At 41.2% G+C, this 21,700-nt stretch overlaps 1 protein-coding gene across 2 annotated transcripts in view; it reads right to left on the bottom strand.

Annotated features, from left to right (window-relative positions):
- COL11A1 (collagen type XI alpha 1 chain) overlaps window positions 1-21,700 on the bottom strand; it is a 700,769-nt gene that overhangs the window by 171,561 nt on the left and 507,508 nt on the right. For both annotated transcript variants that reach the window (XM_030205574.1, XM_030205575.1), the window contains 4 exons: window positions 18,743-18,850; window positions 15,088-15,195; window positions 12,248-12,301; window positions 55-108 (listed from right to left, as the gene is read on the bottom strand). In XM_030205574.1, coding sequence (XP_030061434.1) covers window positions 55-108; window positions 12,248-12,301; window positions 15,088-15,195; window positions 18,743-18,850 — 324 coding nt within the window. The remainder of the gene's footprint in view (window positions 1-54; window positions 109-12,247; window positions 12,302-15,087; window positions 15,196-18,742; window positions 18,851-21,700) is intronic.

Raw genomic sequence — 21,700 nt, 5'->3', positions numbered from 1 at the left:
ATTTGGAGAGAGCAAACTAGTTATTTTTTGTGCTGTTTAAATGACATTACTTACCGCTTGACCAGGTGCCCCAATAGGACCTTGAAGACCAGGCGCACCAGCAGGCCCCTGGAAACAGAAAAAAATGTAAATGAAATCCTTGAATAGTATATTGCATTTATCATATTCATGCACTACACTAGACAAAATGTAGTATTTTTAGATGGATTATGTTTATGTTTATTTTGTACTTGATACACTGCTTTATCCATCAAGCAGGTCAAGGTGTGCAAATCCTATGAAATCATAAAATTATTAAAAGAACATCAATAATAACAGGATAGAAACAATCAAACACACATGATAGGTACAAATGCTCTCATACTGCTGTGATGTCAGTGGCGGTCGACTCTCCAGCCAAATCTCCAAAAGCTTCAGGAAAAATATGTGTCTTAAGGGCTACTTTAAATTTCTGGAAGCATTGTTCAGAGTGAATAGGAGTGATTATTCCATGAGATTAGAATAAGAAAAGCAAAAATAAAACAAGCCCAAAATTTCTGCTGATTGGTACTGTCAATAGTTGCTTAGCAAAACTTTAAACACATCTGCAATCAAGGAGAAAGGGGAAATCTCCACCCTCAGAGAGCTTGAAGAAATTCCAGGAGGACTACACAAGAGGAGTAACTGGGGCCTGAGAGAAAGGGAGATGAGTTTTCCAGGACCAATGTCTCAACATCAGTGTCAGGAAGATGTACAGGGGGCGGAAGTAAAATCCCCAGGGAGCACTGGGAATGTAGGAGAAGAGCACAGATGGTTCTCACAGCCAGGGAGTCTCAAGTAGTGCCTAAGCCAGTGTTTAAACAACTTTTGTTTCTGCAGCTGTGGTAGAAGGCAGGATAACTCTTAGACAAGGGCTGAAAGAAATCAGTAGCTGGCACCATGCTTCTTGAAGAAGAGTGAGTCTTATTTAAACCTTCTTGAGGTCATATTTGTCTGGCAAGAAGGGGAGGGGTAGGAAGCTAGCAGTGTGTATGGACACTAGAGTAGCCCTTCCTTCAGTGATTATGAAAGGTTCCAGGTCCAGGAGAAGGGCTGAAGGAATTCCTGAAGCAGGTGGAAACGTAATAGGTCTAAGCTGTACCTGGAAATATAGAGCTGAATAATTCCGAAACACTGAATAAGAAGCAAACTCTGAATAACTCCCTGTGAAGTAGAAACTGGTATTGTAAAAGGAAGAAACAAAAGCTGGACTGGATGCTATGTTACCTGAAGCTGGAACTCTAGATATATTTAAATGCAGTAAGCTAAGATGGGTCCGAGCTTGTTAGAATTCCTGACTAGGACAAAGAACATATTTTTGTCATTTTGGTTTATGTTTAAAAGTGGAAGTCTAAAAGAGTCTTAGCATTAGCCTTGGTCCTTCTAAACAACAGCCCCAGTAAGAGAGCAATGTTAACAGTATAAGATGTTCTTGTCCTCATGGTCAGAGGGAGGTGTCCCAGCCATGGCACATGACATTATTACTGTCATTGTAAGTCTAACAAGAAGACGTCAACATTTAGGCACCAAGAACAGACATAAATGACCAGAATGCCAATATTCTGGCTATGTGCTATTCTATAAAAGAGCACCTAAATGCAATGATGCATTGCTTGAAGGTGTGCGTACATGTGGGCAGAGTTTGGGCAGAGGGTGCTCAGTTACATGCATGAATTCCAGAATAGAATAGCAGTCTAGCTGCGAGCATTTATGCCAGCTCTGTGGTTGATATCAGTGGTTACACCTAAATATATATGCATGTATTTGTCCTGCTATGCTCATATACTAGAAAGGAAAGTAGGTGCCTACTTTTCTTTAAAAAATGAGCTCCATACAGTTGTCTCTTTATAGAATTCCCTTTATAGAGGCAATTCTGTAACTGGGTACCTCCAATATGCACCTCAAGGGTACAGGGAAGGATCCTATTATATAAAAGAATCTAGCTGCCTAGGTCCTGCTATTTGTCCCTTAGCCCTGATATTTCTAACATGCCTCGAGTCAATAAACCTTCAGAGCTGTGTAAACGACTGGAGGCACAACCAGCTATCAACACACTGAAAATTTAGGTCTATGCACTTATCGCAGCCATTGAGCTGGTGTAAATGTGAATGCCAAAGTGCAACAGGGATGCATGTAACTTACAGTATTCTGCAAGTTATTCCCAGATTGTATAAATGGCCAAAAGTTTGGCATGGATCAAATCAAAGATGCACATAAAACTAAATTATCTGGGAACCTGTTTACTAAGGCGCATTAGCGTTTTTAATGCACCTACAATTAGCGTACATGCTAACTGTGTAGGCGCCTATATGGATATTGTAGGCACATACACGGTTAACGCGCATTAAATTTGCTAATGTGCCTATAGCACAGCTTAGTAAATAGGGTCTCAGTGAGCTATTAACTAGCAATTAATTGATGTTAACTATGTTGGCAATAATTGGGATTTGCATGTGCACTATTCTATAAGACCAGCTGCCTACATCTGCAGTCCACAACTAAAAACATAAGAACATAACCAAATAAGAGTGGCCATACTGGGCCATACCAATGGCCCATCTAGCCCAGTATCCTGTTTCCAAACAGTGGCCAAGCGAGGTCACAAGTACATGGCAGAAACCCAAACTATGGCAACATTCCAAGCTACAAATCCCAAGGCAAGCAATTACTTCCCTATGTCTGTCTCAATAGCAAACTATGGACTTTTCCTCCAGGAACTTGTCCAAACTTTGGTTAATCCCAGATACACTAACTGCTGTTACCACATCCTATTGCAAAGAGTTCTGGAGCTTAACTATTCGTGGAGTGAAAAAATATTTCCTCCTATTTGTTTTAAAAGTATTTCTATCTAACTTCCTTGAGTGTCCCCTAGTCTTTGCACTTTTGGAACAAGTAAAAAATTGATTTACTTCTACTCGTTCTACACCACTCAGGATTTTGTAGACCTCAATCATATCTCCCCATCTCTTTTCCAAGCTGCCAGGGTAGGGGCAGGAGCGTTCTGAAAAACTGTGTGAAGTTTTATAGAATAGCACTATTTCCACACCCAAATGCCATGAGTCGGCCACATTAAAAGGACCAATGGAATATTCAGGGAAACATAAACCACAGAAATTGTTAAGTAGTATGTAGATGCCAGGATAGTATTTCTATGAGTTGGGCATAGGCATAGGATCTGAATGAAAATAATCGGAAACAGCATAAGGAAGGCAAGTCAGATGCAAAGCCCTGATAACGAAGGCAAAGAGAGACTTTGAAAAGAAGATTGCGTTGGAGGCAAAAACACATAGTAAAAACTTTTTTAGGTATATTAGAAGCAACAAGGTGGCAAATGAATCAGTTGGACCGATAGATGATTAAGGGGTAAAAGGGGCACTCAGGGAAGACAAGGCCATAGCGGAGAGATTAAATGAATTCTTTGTTTTGGTCTTCACCAAGAAAGATGTGAGAGAGATACTGGTGCCCAAAACACATAGAGGGGTATAATCGAATGGGGACGACCATCTCTAAGGGTCTCCATCTCTAAGGACATTCTGGTGAAGGGGCGGGGCAACCCGTATTTTCAAAACAAGATGGACGTCCATCTTTCATTTCCATAATACGGTCGGGGACGCCCAAATCTCAACATTTAGGTCAACCTTAGAGATGGTCGTCCCTGGTTTTCAGCCATAATGGAAACCGAGGACGCCCATCTCAAAAATGACCAAATCCAAGTCATTTGGTCGTGGGAGAAGCCAGCATTCGTAGTTCACTGGTCCCCCTCACATGCCAGGACACCAACCGGGCACCCTAGGGGGCACTGCAGTGGACTTCACAAATTGCTCCCAGGTGCATAGCTCCCTTACCTTGGGTGCTGAGCCCCTAACCTCCCCCAAAACCCACTCCCCACAACTGTACACCACTACCATAGCCCTTAGGGATGAAGGGGGGCACCTACATGTGGGTACAGTGGGTTTGTGGTGGGTTTTGGAGAGCTCACATTTACCACCACAAGTGTACAGGTAGGAGAGGGCTTTGAGTAAGGATTTGAAGATGGGCAGCGAGGGGGCTTGGTGTATGGGCTCAGGGAGTTAATTCCACGCATAGGGTGAGGCGAGGTAGAAAGGGCGGAGTCTGGAGTTGGCGGTGGTGGAGAAGGGTACTGAGAGGAGGGATTTGTCCTGTGAGCGGAGGTTACAAGTAGGAGCGTAAGGGGAGATGAGGGTAGAGAGGTAATGAGGGGCTGCAGATCGAGTGCATTTGTAGGTAAGTAGGAGGAGCTTGAACTGTATGCGGTACCTGATCGGAAGCCAGTGAAGTGACTTGAGGAGAGGGGTGATATGGGCATATCGGTCCTGACGGAAGATAAGACTTGCAGCAGAGTTCTGAACGGATTGAAGGGGGGATAGATGGCTAAGTGGGAGGCCAGTGAGGTGTAGGTTGCAGTAGTCAAGGTGAGAGGTAATGAGAGAGTGGACGAGTGTTCGGGTGGTATGCTCAGAGAGGAAAGGGTGAATTTTGCTGATGTTATAGAGAAAGAAGCAACAGGTCTTGGCTATCTGCTGGATATGCGCGGAGAAGGAGAGGGAGGAGTCGAAGATGACTCCGAGGTTGCGGGCAGATGAGACGGGGAGGATGAGGGTGTTATCAACAGAGATAGAGAGAGGAGGGAGAGGAGAAGTGGGTTTGGGTGGAAAGACAATAAGCTCAGTCTTAGCCATGTTCAGTTTCAGGTGGCGGTTGGACATCCAGCCAGCAATGTCAGATAGGCAGGCCGATATTTTGGCCTGGGTTTCCGCAGTGATGTCCGGTGTGGAGAGGTAAAGCTGGGTGTCGTCAGCATAAAGATGATATTGGAAACCATGGGATGAGATCAGCGAACCCAGGGAAGAGGTGTAGATTGAAAAAAGAAGGGGTCCAAGGACAGATCCCTGAGGAACTCCAACAGAGAGCGGGATGGGGGTGGAGGAAGATCCTTGAGAATGTACACTGAAGGTGCGGTGGGAGAGATAAGAGGAGAACCAGGAGAGGACAGAGCCCTGGAATCCAAATGAGGACAGTGTGCCAAGAAGTAAGTTGTGATTGACAGTGTCAAAAGCGGCGGATAGGTCGAGGAGGATGAGGATGGAGTAATGACCTTTGGATTTGGCAAGGAACAGGTCATTACAGACTTTAGATAGTGCCGTTTCTGTCGAGTGTAGAGGGTGAAAGCCGGATTGAAGCGGATCAAGGATGGCATGAGAGGAAAGAAAATCAAGCAACGGCTGTGAACGGCGCGTTCAAGTATCTTGGCGAGGAAGGGTAGGAGGGAGATGGGGCGGTAGTTGGAAGGACAGATAGGGTCTAGTGATGGTTTTATGAGAAGTGGTGTGACTACAGCATGCTTGAAGGTGTCAGGGACAGTTGCAGTGGAGAGAGAGAGGTTGAGGATATGACAGATGGGGGGGGGGGATGACAGTAGGAGCGATGGTGTTTAGTAAGTTGGTGGGGATGGGATCAGAGGAACAGGTGGTGCATTTTGAGGAGGAAAGAAGGTGGCTTGGTAGTGAATTCAAGGTTGATCTTCTGCACCTTGTCATGGAAGTAGTCAGCTAGTGCTGTGATGGAGCTGGGTATGACATTTGAGGCTGGCATAGAGGGTGGAAAAAATGTTTTTTAAATATTTTTTATTTAGGGTGGGAGGGGGTTAGTGACCACTGGGGGAGTAAGGGGAGGTCATCCCCGATTCCCTCCGGTGGTCATCTTGTCATTTAGGGCACATTTTTGTGGCTTGGTCGTAAAAAAAAACAGAACCAGGTAAAGTCGTCCAAGTACTCGTCAGGGACGCCCTTTTTTTTCCATTATGGATCTTGGACGTCCATGTGTTAGGCACGCCCAAGTCCCGCCTTCGCTATGCCTCCGACACGCCCCCGTGAACTTTTGTCGTCTCCGCAATGGAAAACAGTTGAGGGTGCCCAAAATCGGCTTTCGATTATGCCGATTTGGGCGACCCTGTGAGAATGACGCCCATCATGCGATTTGTGGCAAAAGATGGGCGTCCTTCTCTTTTGAAAATAAGCCTGAAGGCCATAGCGGAGAGATTAAATTAATTCTTTGTTTTGGTCTTCACCAAGGAAGATGTGAGAGAGATACTGGTGCCACAAATGGTATTCAGTAAAGACCTGTCAGAGAAGCTGAATCAAATCTCTTTAAACCTGGAAGATGTTATGGGGCAAATTGACAAACTGAAGCGTAGCAAATCACCTAGACCAGATGATATACATCCCAGAGTACAGATAGAATTGAAAATGAATTTATGGAACTACTGTTAATAATATGAAATTTATTTTGAAAATCAAGCATGGTACCGGAAGATTGGAGGATGGCCAATATAAAACCAATTTTTAAAAAGGATTCTAGAAGTGATCCGGGAAATTATAGACAAGGCAAAATGGTAGAGACTCTTATAAAGAACAAAATTACAGAGCATATACACAAGCATTGTAAGACAAATCCAACATGGATTTAGTGAAAGGAAATCTTGCCTGACCAATCTATTGCATTTCTTTGACGAGGTGAACAAACGTGGATTAAGGTGAGCTGGTCGATATTATGTATCTGGATTTTCAAAAGACATTTGACAAAGTACCTCATGAAAGACTCCAGAGGAAACTGGTGAGTCATGGGATAGGAGGTAGTGTTGTATCGTGGATTAAAAACTGGTTAAAAGATAGAAAACAGAGAGTAGGGTTAAATGGTCAGTATTTCCAATAGAGAAGGGTAGATAGTGGGGTCCCGTAGGGGTCTGTACTAGGACCACTACTTTTTAACATATTTATAAATGATTTAGAGATAGAAATAACTAGTGAAGTAATTAAATTTACTGATGACACAAAGTTATTCAAAGTTGGTAAATCGCAAGAGGATTGTGACAAATTGCAAGTCAACCTTACAAGATTGGGAAACTGGGCATCCAAATGGCAGATGATGTTTAATGTGAGCAACTGCAAAGTGATGCATGTGGGAAAGAGGAACCCAAACTATAGCTACATGATGCAAGGTTCCCCATTTGGAGTCACCGATCAGGAAAAGGATTTATGTGTCATCGTTGATATGTTGAAACCCTCTGCTCAGTGTGAGGCGGTGTCTAAGAAAGCAAATAGATTATTAGTTATTATTAGGAAAGGAATAGAAATAAAAAATGAGGATGTTATAATGCCTTTATATCATTCCATGGCGTGACCGCACATCGAATACTGTGTACAATTCTGGTCACCGCATCTCAATAAAGATATAGTGGAATTAGAAAAGGTACAGAGAAGGGCGACAAAAATGATACAGGCGATGGGATGACTTTCCTATATGGAAAGGCTAAAGCAGCTAGGGCTCTTCAGTTTGGAGAAAAGATGGCTGAGGGGAGATATGATAAGTGGTCTATAAAATAATGGGTGGAGTGGGATGGGTACACGTGAATCACTTGCTTACTCTTTCCAAAAATACTAGGACTAGGGGGCACTCAATGAAGCTACAATGTAGTAATTTTAAAACAAATTGGAGAAAATATTTCTTCACTCAACATGTAATTGAACTCTGGAATTCATTGTCAGAAAATATTGTACAAATAGTTAGCTTAGCGGGGTTTAAAAAGGTTTTGATAACTAGTCTATAAGCCATTATTAACATGGCCTTGGGGAAAATCCACTGTTTATTTCTAGGATAAGCACCATAAAATGTATTCTACTGTTTTGGGAACTTGCCAGGTACTGGTGACCTGGATTGGCCATTGTTAGAAACAGGATACTGGGCTTGATGGATCTCTGTTCTGTCCCAGTATGGCAAATGGTTATGTTGTTATATGCAGTGGCTTACTAAGGGGGGGGGGGGCGGTCCGCCCTGGGTGCATGCCACTGGGGGGGTGCCACGCGTCTGTCGGCAATGCTCGTTCTCTGCTCCCTCTGGCCCCGGAACGGGTTATTTCCTGTAACAGGGCAGAGGGAGCAGGGAACAAGCTGACAGACGCGTGCCACCCCTCCCCCCCAGCAGGTAAAGATGCACCTGGGGGGGGGGGGTGTCGTTTCGCTGGGGGGAGCTGCTCCTTTCACGTCCCCTGTCCCTCCCCTTCCACGCCCTCACCTCCCCCCTGTCATCTCTCTCCTCCCCCCTCCCCTCCCCTCCCCTCCCCTCCCCTTACTCTGCTATCCCTGGTGGTCTAGAGGTACCTCTTCGGGGCAGGAAAGAGCCCCCTCTTTCCTGCCCGGAGCTGCTATCTGCCCTGCATCTTGTCCTGTGGTGAGTCCAGCTCTCGGCGTTTCAAAATGGCCACCGAGAGTTGAAGTCTCGCGAGGCTGCTTCAACGCCGAGAGCCGGACTCACCACAGGACAGAATGCAGGGCAGCTAGCAGCAGCATTGCGGGCAGGAAAGAGGGGGCTCTTTCCTGCCCCGAAGACGAAGAGGTACCTCTAGACCACCAGGGATAGCAGAGTAAGGGGAGGGGGGATAGTCGCGTTTCGCCGGGGGGGGGGGGTCGCGCTGCACCCGGGGGGTGGGGGCGCTGCACCCAGGTGTCAGCCCCCCTAGGAACGCCACTGGTTATATGTTCTTATTTACATCAGGTTTCAGCTGGCAAAATACTGGTGCCCAACTTTGGGCACAGGAACTGGCTCTAAGCACTATTTTATAAAGGGCACTGAACCTGGAGCACCCTTTATAGAATAGTGCTTAGCGCTGACTTTTTCCAGTGCCAATTTTTTAGCTTCATCCCTGGGATTCTATATAGCTCAACTTAATTTGCGCATGCAAATTAAGTCATATTCTGGATTTGCGCATGCAACTTAAATTAGTTAACAAGCCAATCACTTAACACCTTTAACACCTTTAACAAGCCAATCACTTAACAGGAACGTATCACCTTTAAAGTATGCACCTTAGTCCACAAAATCATCCACAGTGAAGCCCCTGCATACATGTCTGACTTAATAGACCTGCCACCCAGAAACGCTAAAAGATCATCCAGAACTTTCCTCAATCTCCACTTCCCTAAATGCAAAGGCATAAAATACAAAGTACTACACGCATCAACCTTCTCATATATGAGTACGCAATTCTGGAATACACTACCATGCAACCTGAAAATGATCTACGAACTAACCGACTTCCGCAAACGATTGAAGACTCATCTCTTTGAGAAAATTTATTGCAAGGATCAAAACACATGAAGTCCATACACACTAATAGAAATGCATTAATACACTCTCTTATGAATCTCTCTTACCCGTATTTCCACCACACTTAATATGCTATACCCTATGTTCTCTTGCTATTGTTCTACCGCCTTATATTTTCCCCATTGTAACACCCCATGGTTTCTACGCCTCAATGAATTTTGACTTGACTTTGTCTCCCCATTACTCCTCACAATGTAACCCATAATCGTACTGTAACACATTGTATTTCCATCATTCACAATGTATTGTAAGCCACATTGAGCCCGCAAATAGGTGGGAAAATGTGGGATACAAATGCACTAATTGAAATTAATTAGAATTTACGTGCAGAACTGTCTAAGCATATTCTAGAATGTGATGCGTTTAAATTCTAAGTTGTATAGTTGAAAAGGGGTCGTGAGCGTTTCTCAAATCTATTATAGAATACACCCAGTGCGCATCTAATTTAGCATTTACACCAGGTTTTGCTTGGCATAACTGCCCGTGACTAAATTTAGTCAAACAGATAGGCGTATTCTATCATCCATGCACAAATTTAGGCTTATTCTATAAAGTACGCCTAAATTTACTTTGTACTTGTTGAACTGGTTACTAATCTCCAACCAAACAGAACAGTGATGAGTTTGGTCACTTTAAAGTGGAAATGATGCTGAAGGTGGTCGAACAGCTTGATGAACAGTCAAATGCCTCTATCACAACAGACTGCTGGATATCTCATGGAAAATTTTACAGTGGCATGACAGTCCACTGGATTGATAGTCTGCTTGTCTGACCTTAAGACTGAAGAGTTTCCATACATATGACATTCTTGCATCAGTTCTTGAAAAGATTCAGAGTTTGCCATCAGACGAAAAATAGGACAACAACAGACAATGATTTCAACTTTGTGAAAGCCTTCTCTGTAATTGGACAGCATGACAATGATAATAAAGATAAAGATGAAGAATCAAGTGATGAATTAGCACAACTGCTAATGCAGATGATAAAGACAATGATGAAGATAAAGCATTCTTTACTATAAGGAAGTCAAGTGTTTCAGAAAGAGATTCCTTTGATCAATATCCTCAGACCCAGTTAAAAGGCATCAGTAATATTGCGGCCTGGCCTGATTTGAAGGAACTTTTTATCAGACTGAGCAATCCACTTCCTGATCATGCAGTTGCTGAACATCTTTTTAGTAGTGGTGAATTAAAGACTCACAAGCGCACTCACACGAGTGACAGTCATTTTCAAAATTTAGTTTAACTAAAAGCAAAGGGCCCTGTTGACTAAGCCACGTTATAGGTGCGTTTGCATTTGTAACCATGTATGTGCGTTAACAGTGTACGTGCCTACAATATCCTTATAGGCGCATACACAGCGCGTGAGCTAATTGTAGGTGCATTAAAAACGCTAACGCGCCTTAGTAAACAGGGCCCAAAGTAGATAAAATTGTAGAGCAATACAATTGTTGGAATAAAAATGTTAAAAATAGTTGCACTCACTGTAGTTAACGGTACCTTTACTTTTTACTCAAAAAGCATTATATTAGGCAATATTTTTTTTTACTTTTACTTAAGTACATTTTTTAATGTGTTCTCCATTGTAGTTTTACTTTTACTTAAGTATTAAAATATACAGTTATTTTTATTTTTACTTAAGTACTTTGACCTAGTACTTTTAACAACACTGACCATAGAAGTCTGCCCAGCACTGGCTTTGCTTCCCAATTACTGGTGTTGTCATCTAATCACTGCTAAGCTTCTTTGGTTCCATGCCTTCTAAACAGGATTCCTTTGTGTTTATCCCACACATTTTTTGATTTCATTACAGTTTTCACCTCCACCACCTCCCTCAGGAGGGCATTTCAGATATCTAACACCCTCTTTGTGAAAAAGTACTTCCTGACATTATTCCTGATTAAATCCCCTGCAAACTCAGATCATGTCTGTAGTTCTACTACCTTTCTGTCTCTGAAAAAGGTTTGTTTGTAGATTAATACCTTTCAAATATTTGAATGTCTGTATCATATCACCCTGTACCTCCTTTCCTCCAGGGTATAAACATTCAGGTCCTCAAGCCTCTCCTCATATGTCTTGTGGTGCAAACTTCATACCATTTTTGTCACTTTTTGCTAAACCGCTTCAAGTCTTTCTATGTCCTTAGCAAGATAAGGCCTCCAAAATTGAATACAATAAGCCAAGTGGGGCCTCACCAATGACTGGTACGTGTTGGTATTCTATAGCATTGTGCCTAATTTCTGAGAACACCCCTGACCTGCCCATGTGCCTCCCATGGCCATGCCCCCTTGAAGCTGTACACTATATAATTTAGGCAACCATGTTATAGAATAGAGTGTCAAGCAGATCCATGTGTGATTCCTAATTACTGCCACATGTAAACTTTTAAATTCTAAGTAGGTCACAGTGATTAGGATTCCCTTTTTATTGTGGATTGTTTATGTTACAGTACATCAATGAATCTACTTGCCCTGCCTGGATTGATTGAAAAGTTCATAATGAGAAACTGTACAAAGCAAAATTTCTACTGGAGCAAGGAAGCATCTTTAGAATTTTTCAAAGTGCAAATAAAAACACATTAAGCAAAGGAAAAGGAGAATACATATCCAGATCCTTGAAATGAGTCTGATGGATTTTAAATGATTAATAAAAATATTGACCTAACACATCAAACAGTGGAGGAGTGGCCTAGTGGTTAGGGTGGTGGACTTTGGTCCTGAGGAACTGAGTTCGATTCCCACTTCAGGCACAGGCAGCTCCTTGTGACTCTGGGCAAGTCACAACCCTCCATTGCCCCATGTAAGCCGCATTGAGCCTGCCATGAGTGGGAAAGTGCGGGGTACAAATGAAACAAAAAAAAAAAAAACTGTGTGAAATAAAGGCAAGTGTGGGAAAAATTAAGTCTATGGGGGGAAAAACAGTATAACAGTTTCCAGGATCTCTGCCTCAAGCAAAATGCAATATGCACATCAAATCTAAACACAATGAAACATGTATAAGGATGCACTGTTCAACTAGCTCACAGAAATTAGCATTAAAAAACTTACACTTTCTCCTTTGTCACCTTTCCCGCCTTTCTGTCCAGATTCACCAATTTCACCCTGTAATTAACAAACAGAAGTTAAGTTTCTTGTTCAGCCTGACCTACCATTTAACAGCAATCATTATCACAGAATCTGTAAATGTCACCTTTAACATGATTCTGCAGTTTCAAGTGTGAAGGCCTTAGGTGTACTTTTGCATTGATTTCTCAACTTGCATTGACAGACTAAGCCTTGTATTGAATGGTATACTGCAAAGCACTAAGAGACCTGCCTTTTAAAATATACCAACATTATTTTTTACATAAAATAAAATGCTACTTTTTAAACCTACTATGTTGTGGACTAATAACACTAATGATCTGATTAATATATTAATCTAATTATCCATAACTACACAGCCGTTTTAAGTGTTTTGGAGTGTCTTGAAAACACAGCTTGATACAAAATACTGCATAACTACTATGCCAGATATGTGGAAACATTTTATGTAACTATAACAGAACAACTTGTTTGCTACTACTGCCAACCCCAGGGGCTTTCCTTCAGCCCTCAGTGGAGGAACAGGCTGAAGGAAGGCCCCTGGGATTGGCTGAAGCAGTCTGCTCTTGCTGATGTGTACCAGCACTGCTTTAAAAAGATTAATCACAGTAGAAGAGGTGTGGTTGAGTTGCTTTATCCATGCTGTAGTACTTTATTGTTGATAGCAAGCATGGGCATAGTTTTTTAGGGTAGGGGAGCATTCCCCCCAAATGCTGCTGAACTGGGTGCCTCCTTCATCTTCCCCTTCCCCACCTCCATGTGCTCTAGCATAAATTTATTTTTCTTTTGTTTCTTCTGGCTTCCCCTCCCGCTTGCCGCTTCAAACCCAGTCGGTTTCGGGTGGGTTTTGGATGGCTCACATTTACTACCACAAGTGTAACAGGTAGGGGGGGGGGGCATGGGTCTGCCTGGCTGAGGTGCACTGCACCCACTAAAACTGCTCCAGGGACCTGCATACTGCTGTCATGGAGCTGGGTATGACATTTGAGGCTGGCAAAAAACTTTTTTTAAGTTTTATTTTTAGGGTGGGAGAGGGTTAGTGACCATTGGGGGAGTAAGAGGAGGTCATCCCCAATTCCCTCCGGTGGTCATCTGGTCAGTTCGGGCACTGTTTTTGAGGCTTGGCCGAGGCGCCCATCTCTTAATCATGCCCCAGTTCCGCCTTCGCTATGGTGCCAACACGCCCCCGTGAACTTTGGTTGTCCCCGTGACGGAAAACAGTTGAGGACGCCCAAAATCGGCGACCCTGAGAAGACGCCCATCTCCTGATTTGTGTCGGAAGATGGGCGCCCTTCTCTTTCAAAAATAAGCCTGTTAGTGACACTGTCTGTACAAATAGCACTACTGAAAACTGTATAATTTTAAACCATCTAAATTAGAAATTTCAAATTATATGTTGCTCATCCCACTGAATATTGGATTCATATTCTTTAAATTATTCTTTGAGCATCTGGACATGCCCAGCTCATTACTTATAGCATGGGTCAACCATTCAGGGAGTGGCTAAAAATGATCGGTTGTACATGAAGCCTAATATCTTTCATAACTCCTTGATTATCTCTTGGGTTATTTAAGGCCATTATCATAGTCTGATTTGTCAACCTCTTTTACAGAAATGCATCCAAAACCTTCCTTAAATGTTCTAGGGTGCTGCATGATAAATTCTTTGTAGACTATAGACATTTACAGTGTGTCTTATAAATGTCACTGGATTTTCTTGAAAAATCATAAAACATTGTTTTCCAATCAGTGGCAGATGTTTATTAATAACAGGACAAGGCCTAAATAGAATGTTCTGACACTGTGTGATGCGGACACCCTGGTAGGAAACAGGAAAAACATGGAGGCTCAATAAAAAGGAAGCAATATTATTGTACTGCAATTAACATTTTAGGATCGTAACTACAAGGGTTATAAGAAAAGAAAGATTTTTGGTTGCCTCTTTTGAAATATTTGGAAAAAAAATGAGAAGTGCAAGTATTTAAATATTGTTCTACCCAGAACTCAGTGTTCTGTCAGTAAATATAGGAAACAGCAAGATTTAGCTTTTCAGAATGACATGGAATTCTTCATTGGGTGAAAGTAAGATGTGCCAAGTAAACAGTTAATGCAATGCCTTATGCTGGTCTAATGCATGATGATTTCTTCATTAACAGTTAATGCAGAAAGAGGAGGAGAATAGGTAGGGTCTGTACCTTACTGTTAATACGGATGTATTAACAATTAATGTGATGGATTAGGAGGTGCACTTACAACTAGATTCTAGATATGGTATCAAAAAAATTGACACTCAAAAACGCACTATTGTATAAGCTGCGTTTAAAGTTAAGTGTGGTTTATAGAATAGTGCTTATGCCTGGGAATCACGTCTAAATTTAGGCGCAGCCATTTGCACTTACTGAAACGTGATGTAAATTTTCTGAGTCTACATTAGACATATATCCCTATCATTCTATAACAACGTGCATTAATTTTAGGAATGCTCCCATTATGCCCATGACCCTATTTCTGCGCCCCCTTTTTCAGATCACGTGTAAACTTTAGACGCAGATCCTGTGCCTAAATTTACACATATAAATGCCAACTAAATCTAATTAGTGCCAATAAACGCTTGTTAAAAAGGCAATTATTGGCACTAATTAGCTCATTATTCAATTAAATTGCACACACAAATTGGGTGCACACAATTTTTGGCAACTTTTATAGAATTAGGGGTTTAACGTCCCTGAATGGGTGGCATATGAATAGTACCGCTGGAAAATATATAATCAAAATTGTAATATGAGAAATGTAAATGTATTTACCTTATCTCCGTCTTCACCTGGAGGACCCTGTGGGCCTCCAGGGCCAGGAAGACCCACGGGACCTTGTATTCCATCACGTCCAGCTGGACCTTGAGGACCTTTTTCACCCTATCATTAAGTACAGAAAACCTTTAATCTCATAGCAGTCATTTAATCATTGCTTTTTGTTAATATTAGAAAGTCTATTGCATATGTATATAAATGACTAATAAAAGCAACTAACTACTGAAATGCTACAAGTCAGCTTAGATATACTGGGCCCGATATTCAAATGAACTTATCCTCCGCAATACAAAAAGTGCTACTGAAAAGCATTACAGTCTATCCCAGAAGTTATCTGGTTAATGACGACATTCAGGCCTCTAACCAGATAACTATCTGAAGAAAATTAGGACAACAAGACAGCTTCCCTAATATTATTTAGTTAACTCTCTGGAGAATGGGTTTAGTATTACCACTAACTGGAGAGCAGTGATATTGAGTTTGCTGTTTGGATAGCTAGATAAAGTTAGGACAGCTTTATCTGGATATTCAGCACCAGCCACTATAGTCTCAGTGGGTCTTTTACTAAAGTTTACCTCAAGTTATCTGAAGCAGGGCCCATTTTATTCCTATGGGCACTGCTGCAGATAACTCGAGCTAACCTTTAGTAAAAGACCCCATAAATTCTATATATGGCGTCCAAATTTGGGCATAAAAAAAACCAAATGAGCACTAAGCCTTATTCTATAAATGGTGTTCAAAGTTGAGCAACTAAACATAAACTATGGAGAATATACACTCAAGTTAAATCATTATAATATCCATAAATTGTTTATAGATTTTTCTAAAAAACAAAATGGAGGATAAAAAGACCTCAGCAGTCAAGACTTGAAAGCTACATAGTGGCAAGCACTTTAGACATTTGCAGCCATACTCATTCTGAATGCTGTAGCGTCTTGGATTTCAGACCAATCATCGGCAAAAAAACGTCATATATCATGTATTCTCAGTTTAAAAATTGGCACTTAAACATGGACCTAAATATTGCATTCTTCGCTGTTTTTTGTTTAGTGCACTAATTTTGTGTGGAAGTTTTTGATCTTTGGTTTTTCTAGCTCAAAGTTGAGTGCTATTTATAGGAAAGGAGTTGGCACTGGGATCTGTGCCCAATTTTAGGTGTGAGGATTTCCACCAACCAAAACCTGGTGTGCATCCTTGTGTCTACATGAGGCACAGATCTGCCTTATTCCATAACACTGTGCACAGATTCTATGGATGCCCCTGACTCTCCCATTCACCTCCCATGGCCATGCCCCATTTTTGATTCTGGGTGTAAATTTTTACGTTTGCATTTATTTATGCTATTTGGTTCATTGTTCAATTAAATTGTGCATGCAAATTGGGTGTGTGCCCAAATTTGAATGTGCAGTGTTGAGTGCCATATATAGAAATTAGGGGGTAACTGGATAATGGCACTGAATATCTGGATTTTTTTTTTTTTGGTCACCATAGCCAGTGTTTAAAAAAATAAAACGACTGTGGCAGCTGAATATCAGCCTGATTGTTATTTAGAGGTGTATTTATCAATGTGCACTACTGTTAAGACATGTCATTTTACCACTATTTTAGCACAGGTTCAATTTTATGCCATGAGATCTTTTACCTTTTAACTGGGGTTAAAAGTAAAATAACACGTCTTAACAATAGCTCACATTGATAACTTTCCCCCCTTAATAGTAGCACATAAGAGGGGAAGTTTTCTACCATTTCATATGAATTATGAGGGATTTTATTTTTTAGGGAGGATCCTATTATTGTAATTTACTTAGCCAGCAGAACCAATCAGAGGCGTAGCTAGGTGGGTCGCCAGGGGAGCGACTGCTCCCCCAAACGGACTTCTGACGGCACTGGCACCTATTTTCACGCGATCTGTCCCATTTAAAATATGCGCCATCGCTGTCAGCAGTCCGCTCTCTGCTCCCCCCGTGCCCTTAACCTGGCTACGCTTCTGGAACCAATATTTAATCCCATAATAAAGCCACGAGGGTAATGCTAGAAGTGGGTGCCTCTATTTAGAGTGCCAGACATTGAAAGCCTATTCTACTGTATAATGGTATGTGGGCACCTGGATTTAGCACAACTTGATATCGGAGCAACTATGATCTAGAGGTGCTCACAGTTTCACCAGCCATAGGCCTGAAGTAACTTGCATGGGCATGCATAATTTACAGTTTTCTGTAAGTGGCGCATGTAAGTTGGCACACCACCTATGCCCTTTCCTTGCTCCGCCCAGAGGAACACCCTCTTGCATTTGTCCTCCTTGTCACTCATGGGCACCCTTACAGAATAGAACTTAGCTGTTTTGCTCCTCTCATGCACATAAGTTCTAGCATTCTACATATTTATGTGCTCAGACTGTGCATAAATGCGCGCACCATATTCTAGAGTTGCCCTTTATGCACTTTCTTTGCTAGTCCACTTAGAAGTCATATAAGAAATGTGCAAAAATATGGATTTATAAGATAATAATATGCATTTTGTTGCAAGATAAGGGGGCAGTCTACTCTGTTCAGAAGTAGTCCTATAGGTATGAGGGATGGCATCGCAAGGAAGGAGGCCTCAACATCAAACCCCTCCATCAAGTTTCCCTTTAACAAGAGTGAACTCTACTTTGACCCAGAGTGGTCTGATCCTCCAAATACTCTCTGTCTTTTTAGCATTCCAGTAAGTCCCAAATTTCCTGGTAAGAAATACATGGGAACCTGTACATCATAGAGTGATGCTGTCCAGTGGTGCTTTGCTATTTCCACATAACAGACAACCACATACCACATAACAGACAATACATTGCTAAGTTGCATTCATTGTTAGAAAACAACACTTAATATCATTTCTATGAAATTACTTCAAGTTGAAGAAGTCAGAACAAATATCAATGAAACCTTATTGGGGGGAGGGGGGGAGGAACCCTCCTAGAAATTAATATACAAACCCAAAATTTGTAACAAACTTTCACATTCTACAGCATAAGCAGAAAGCTTTGCTATGTGTAAGAGGGCCATTTTGCAAATTTGTTTTACAGATGAGGCCCTACAAATGTAAAAATACACAAAAGATTGGGCTGACACATGTTCTAAACATGCAAAAAGGTCCCCCTGTACAAACATTAGCAAGTTAGTAAATTGTCGTCAACTGACCAAATAGATTTTCTACTGTTGCAAGGTGAAAATATAAAGCACATATTAGATCTCATTCAACTAAAGAAATATAAGATCAAATTACACGACAGAAATTTTACAGGCAACTGATGGAATTAATAACAAAACTGTAGTACAGCAAAAATAATCTTTTTTTGGAACTGCATTGCAGCAGTGAGCTATATAGATTTAATAATATACTGTATTTCCAATTAAACATATTTTTATAAATCATCTAACTTCACATACAGAAATTATTGTTAGTGCTTAAAGTCCTTAAGTATAAAACAGAATGAAATTAAGACTCACATTTAATTGAATTTGAAAGATTTTTATAGTGTAAATATAAAGGGAGTGAAGTGCTTATTTTGGGTGCATGCAGAGAGAGGTAGTGAAGTGAAAAGCTAATATTCTTGAATAAAAGATAATGTGCAAAATATAGCAAGATAGTACACTGGCTTTCCAGAATTACTTACTGGGGCACCTTTCTCTCCTGCTGGACCAGGAGGACCTTGAGGACCTGGGCGTCCAGGTAAACCAATTGGACCAGCAGTGCCTGCAGCTCCTCGTTCACCAGGTGATCCCTAGAATGGCAGATTTATAGTTGTTAGCATGTTGAGCTTTGAAATTAAGTCTGCATAAAACCTTAAAATAGGTAATAAATAAATAAATAAATAAATAATTAGGTAAGTCTTTGAGATGTCATTTTAGTTTGGCTGTACAAAGTATGAGATCAATTCAATTGCTCATTGAAAAAGTATTCGTCAACTGTATTTATACTTCTAGTTTACTATACACAGTACATATTCTGCTGTGTTTATATAATTGATTCAAAATGTATTTAAGAGTTTGTTTCACTGATCCATGCAACATAGTATATACCATGGGCCAGATACTATATAAGGCGCATAAAAAATCTGCGCAGTAAACAGTTCCACCTAAGCATATTCTATAAGCAATGCATAGATTTAAGTATGGTATATAAAATATGTTTAGTTGATAACTTAGCACCTAAAACTAAAATGTGGCGTAAACCCCTGCATGTAGATTTACGCGCACTGGGCCTTATTCTATAATTACGCGTGTACATTTGGGAATGCCCATTTCATGCCCATTTCATGCCCATAGCCACACCCATTTTGAACTGCATGTGTTAGAATTTAGGCACAGTTCATTACAGGATACGCTTAGCAAGTTGTGTGTGTAAATTCTAATTATTGCCAATTAGTGCTCATTATTGCTTGTTAAGTGCTGTTATCAATGCTGATTAGCTTGTTAAAACAATTAAATTACATACATTGTTATAGAATATGCCTGGATTTCAGCACAGATCTTTAGGCATGCTATATAGAATCTAGCAGTGTACCCTTAGCTAATTGATCCCATCTTTCTCTTAGAAAATTAGATATAAGTTCCATAATTAAATAAGGGGCAATTTTATAACATGGTGTCTTGAGTTAGATGTCAGAATGGGGTGCACTTAGTGCCAATTCAATAATGGCACTTAGACATGACTGAGCCATTACAGAATACTAGCACAAAGCCACGTTGGCATGCCCACTTAAGACAGATCAATGGCTGGTGTAAGTTGGCATGTGTAAGTGTTCCATGCAACAGCTGCATATATCATTTGACCTCATGCCCATGGCTTGCCCATGTGTATGCTGCACCCGTGTGTATGCCCCCTCGCAGTTACATGCTAACCGTTTCATTCTATAATGGTTATCCAAATATGGGCACAATCCTGAGATGCATGTGCAATATAATTGGTAAATGAGCTATTAACAAGCAATAATCAGACACTAACAATCAATTATTGCCGTTAATTGGCACCAGTTAGGAGTTGTGTGAGCATCTACTTGTGCACTAGTTTTATAGACTACTAGGGATACCTTGCCCAATTTGAGTGCCACAGTTTACACCTGTTTCAGCAGGTATAAGTCCTCATGTGCAACACTGGGCATGGGAATCAATAATATGCTCTATTCTATAAAGAGACCTCAGTTGGGAGCATCCTTTATAGACTAGTGATGAACACTGATTTTTTTCTGTGGCCGATTTTTGAGGACCATTTATTTAATCTGGTCCAAAATTACACTGACACTTACACTGTAGAACAGCTCCTAGCAGTTATGTGTGTAAATACCAACTACTGATGCCTCCGACTTATGTAAATTCTTACATTCTTTAAACTATGTGTGTACTTGGCACCTAATACGAGGTGCCAAGTATGGGAACCCTGTGATGCTGAAATATTAGCACTGCGGAAAAGCTTAATGGACTGACACATCTTGAATCAGCCAACAGGTGACACTTTGGCCATGTCGGTGGTGTTTATAGCCAAGCACGTTTCTTTAAAAGCTAAGTTTTAATATATAAGTCACATTTTTGGGTTCACCAGTAGAACACAGCAAAGCATAGAGTTTTAATGATCCTATACGGAAGTTTTTTTTATGCCAGTGATTAACCTACGAAATCTGTCACTTAGAAAACTGAAATAGAGTGAAGGAGGGTTCTGAGGCTTTTTCCTCCGATTTAGATCATACTCTGGAGCTATTTAGGTTGCTTTTGATTAAATAGTATATGTTTAAACTGGCACATTTGGGGAAGAATGTTTGTTTATAGTTTAGACTAGTCTTTTCTATCTCTGATTTTGAGAAGTGTCGCATATACAAACTTAATAGTAGGTGTCAAGTTATAGACTGAAGGGAATAATGCTTACAGATTTTGCTCCTAGATGAGCTATTTGAAAAATAATTCCACTATAGTCTTCGATATCGTCCATTTTCACAGGAAAGAAAATCCACACAAGATTGTGTACGCAATACTTGTGGAAAAAAAGCAAACTGACCAAACATGTTAATTTTCCTGGAACTTCTGACATTTGGATTTTATGGTGTTAAATATATGGATATGTGCGCAGTGTGCTGACCCAGAAGTTAACCTGGCCCTGGACTATATTCAAACCACTGCTAGTAAACTTGGTGCATAAAGGCAGGACAGCCGTTTTGCTGTGATAACTTTATGTGCTTGCTTATCCAGAGCCTCTTTTACAAAGCCATGCTACCAGTTCTCAGTGCGGCAAATGAGAGGAAGCCCATTCAATTTCTATGGGCTTCTTCTTATTTTATGTGTGGGAATTGCTAGTGTGGCTTTGTAAAAGAAGCCCCCAGTGAGTGCAGCAAATGTTGTTACTAACTGGCTAAACACTGGCTTCACTCAAACTCCACCTCAGACCATCCCTAACCTAACTGGTTAGGGAATGGATGGTTAGTGCCGATATTCAGCATTACTAGCCAGTGGGGAGATTGGAGGGGTGGGGGGGGTTGTGATGAGAGGGATCAGACTGGAAAATATAAGATGAGGATTTGTGACAGAGTGATCAGACTATTGGGGGTAGGTGAGAGGGAGTGTGCCACCATGTCAGTTATTGG

This window comes from Microcaecilia unicolor, chromosome 6 (assembly GCF_901765095.1).
Source record: "Microcaecilia unicolor chromosome 6, aMicUni1.1, whole genome shotgun sequence".
Taxonomy (NCBI): Eukaryota; Metazoa; Chordata; class Amphibia; order Gymnophiona; family Siphonopidae; genus Microcaecilia; species Microcaecilia unicolor.
This window is presented reverse-complemented; position numbering and strand designations above follow the sequence as displayed.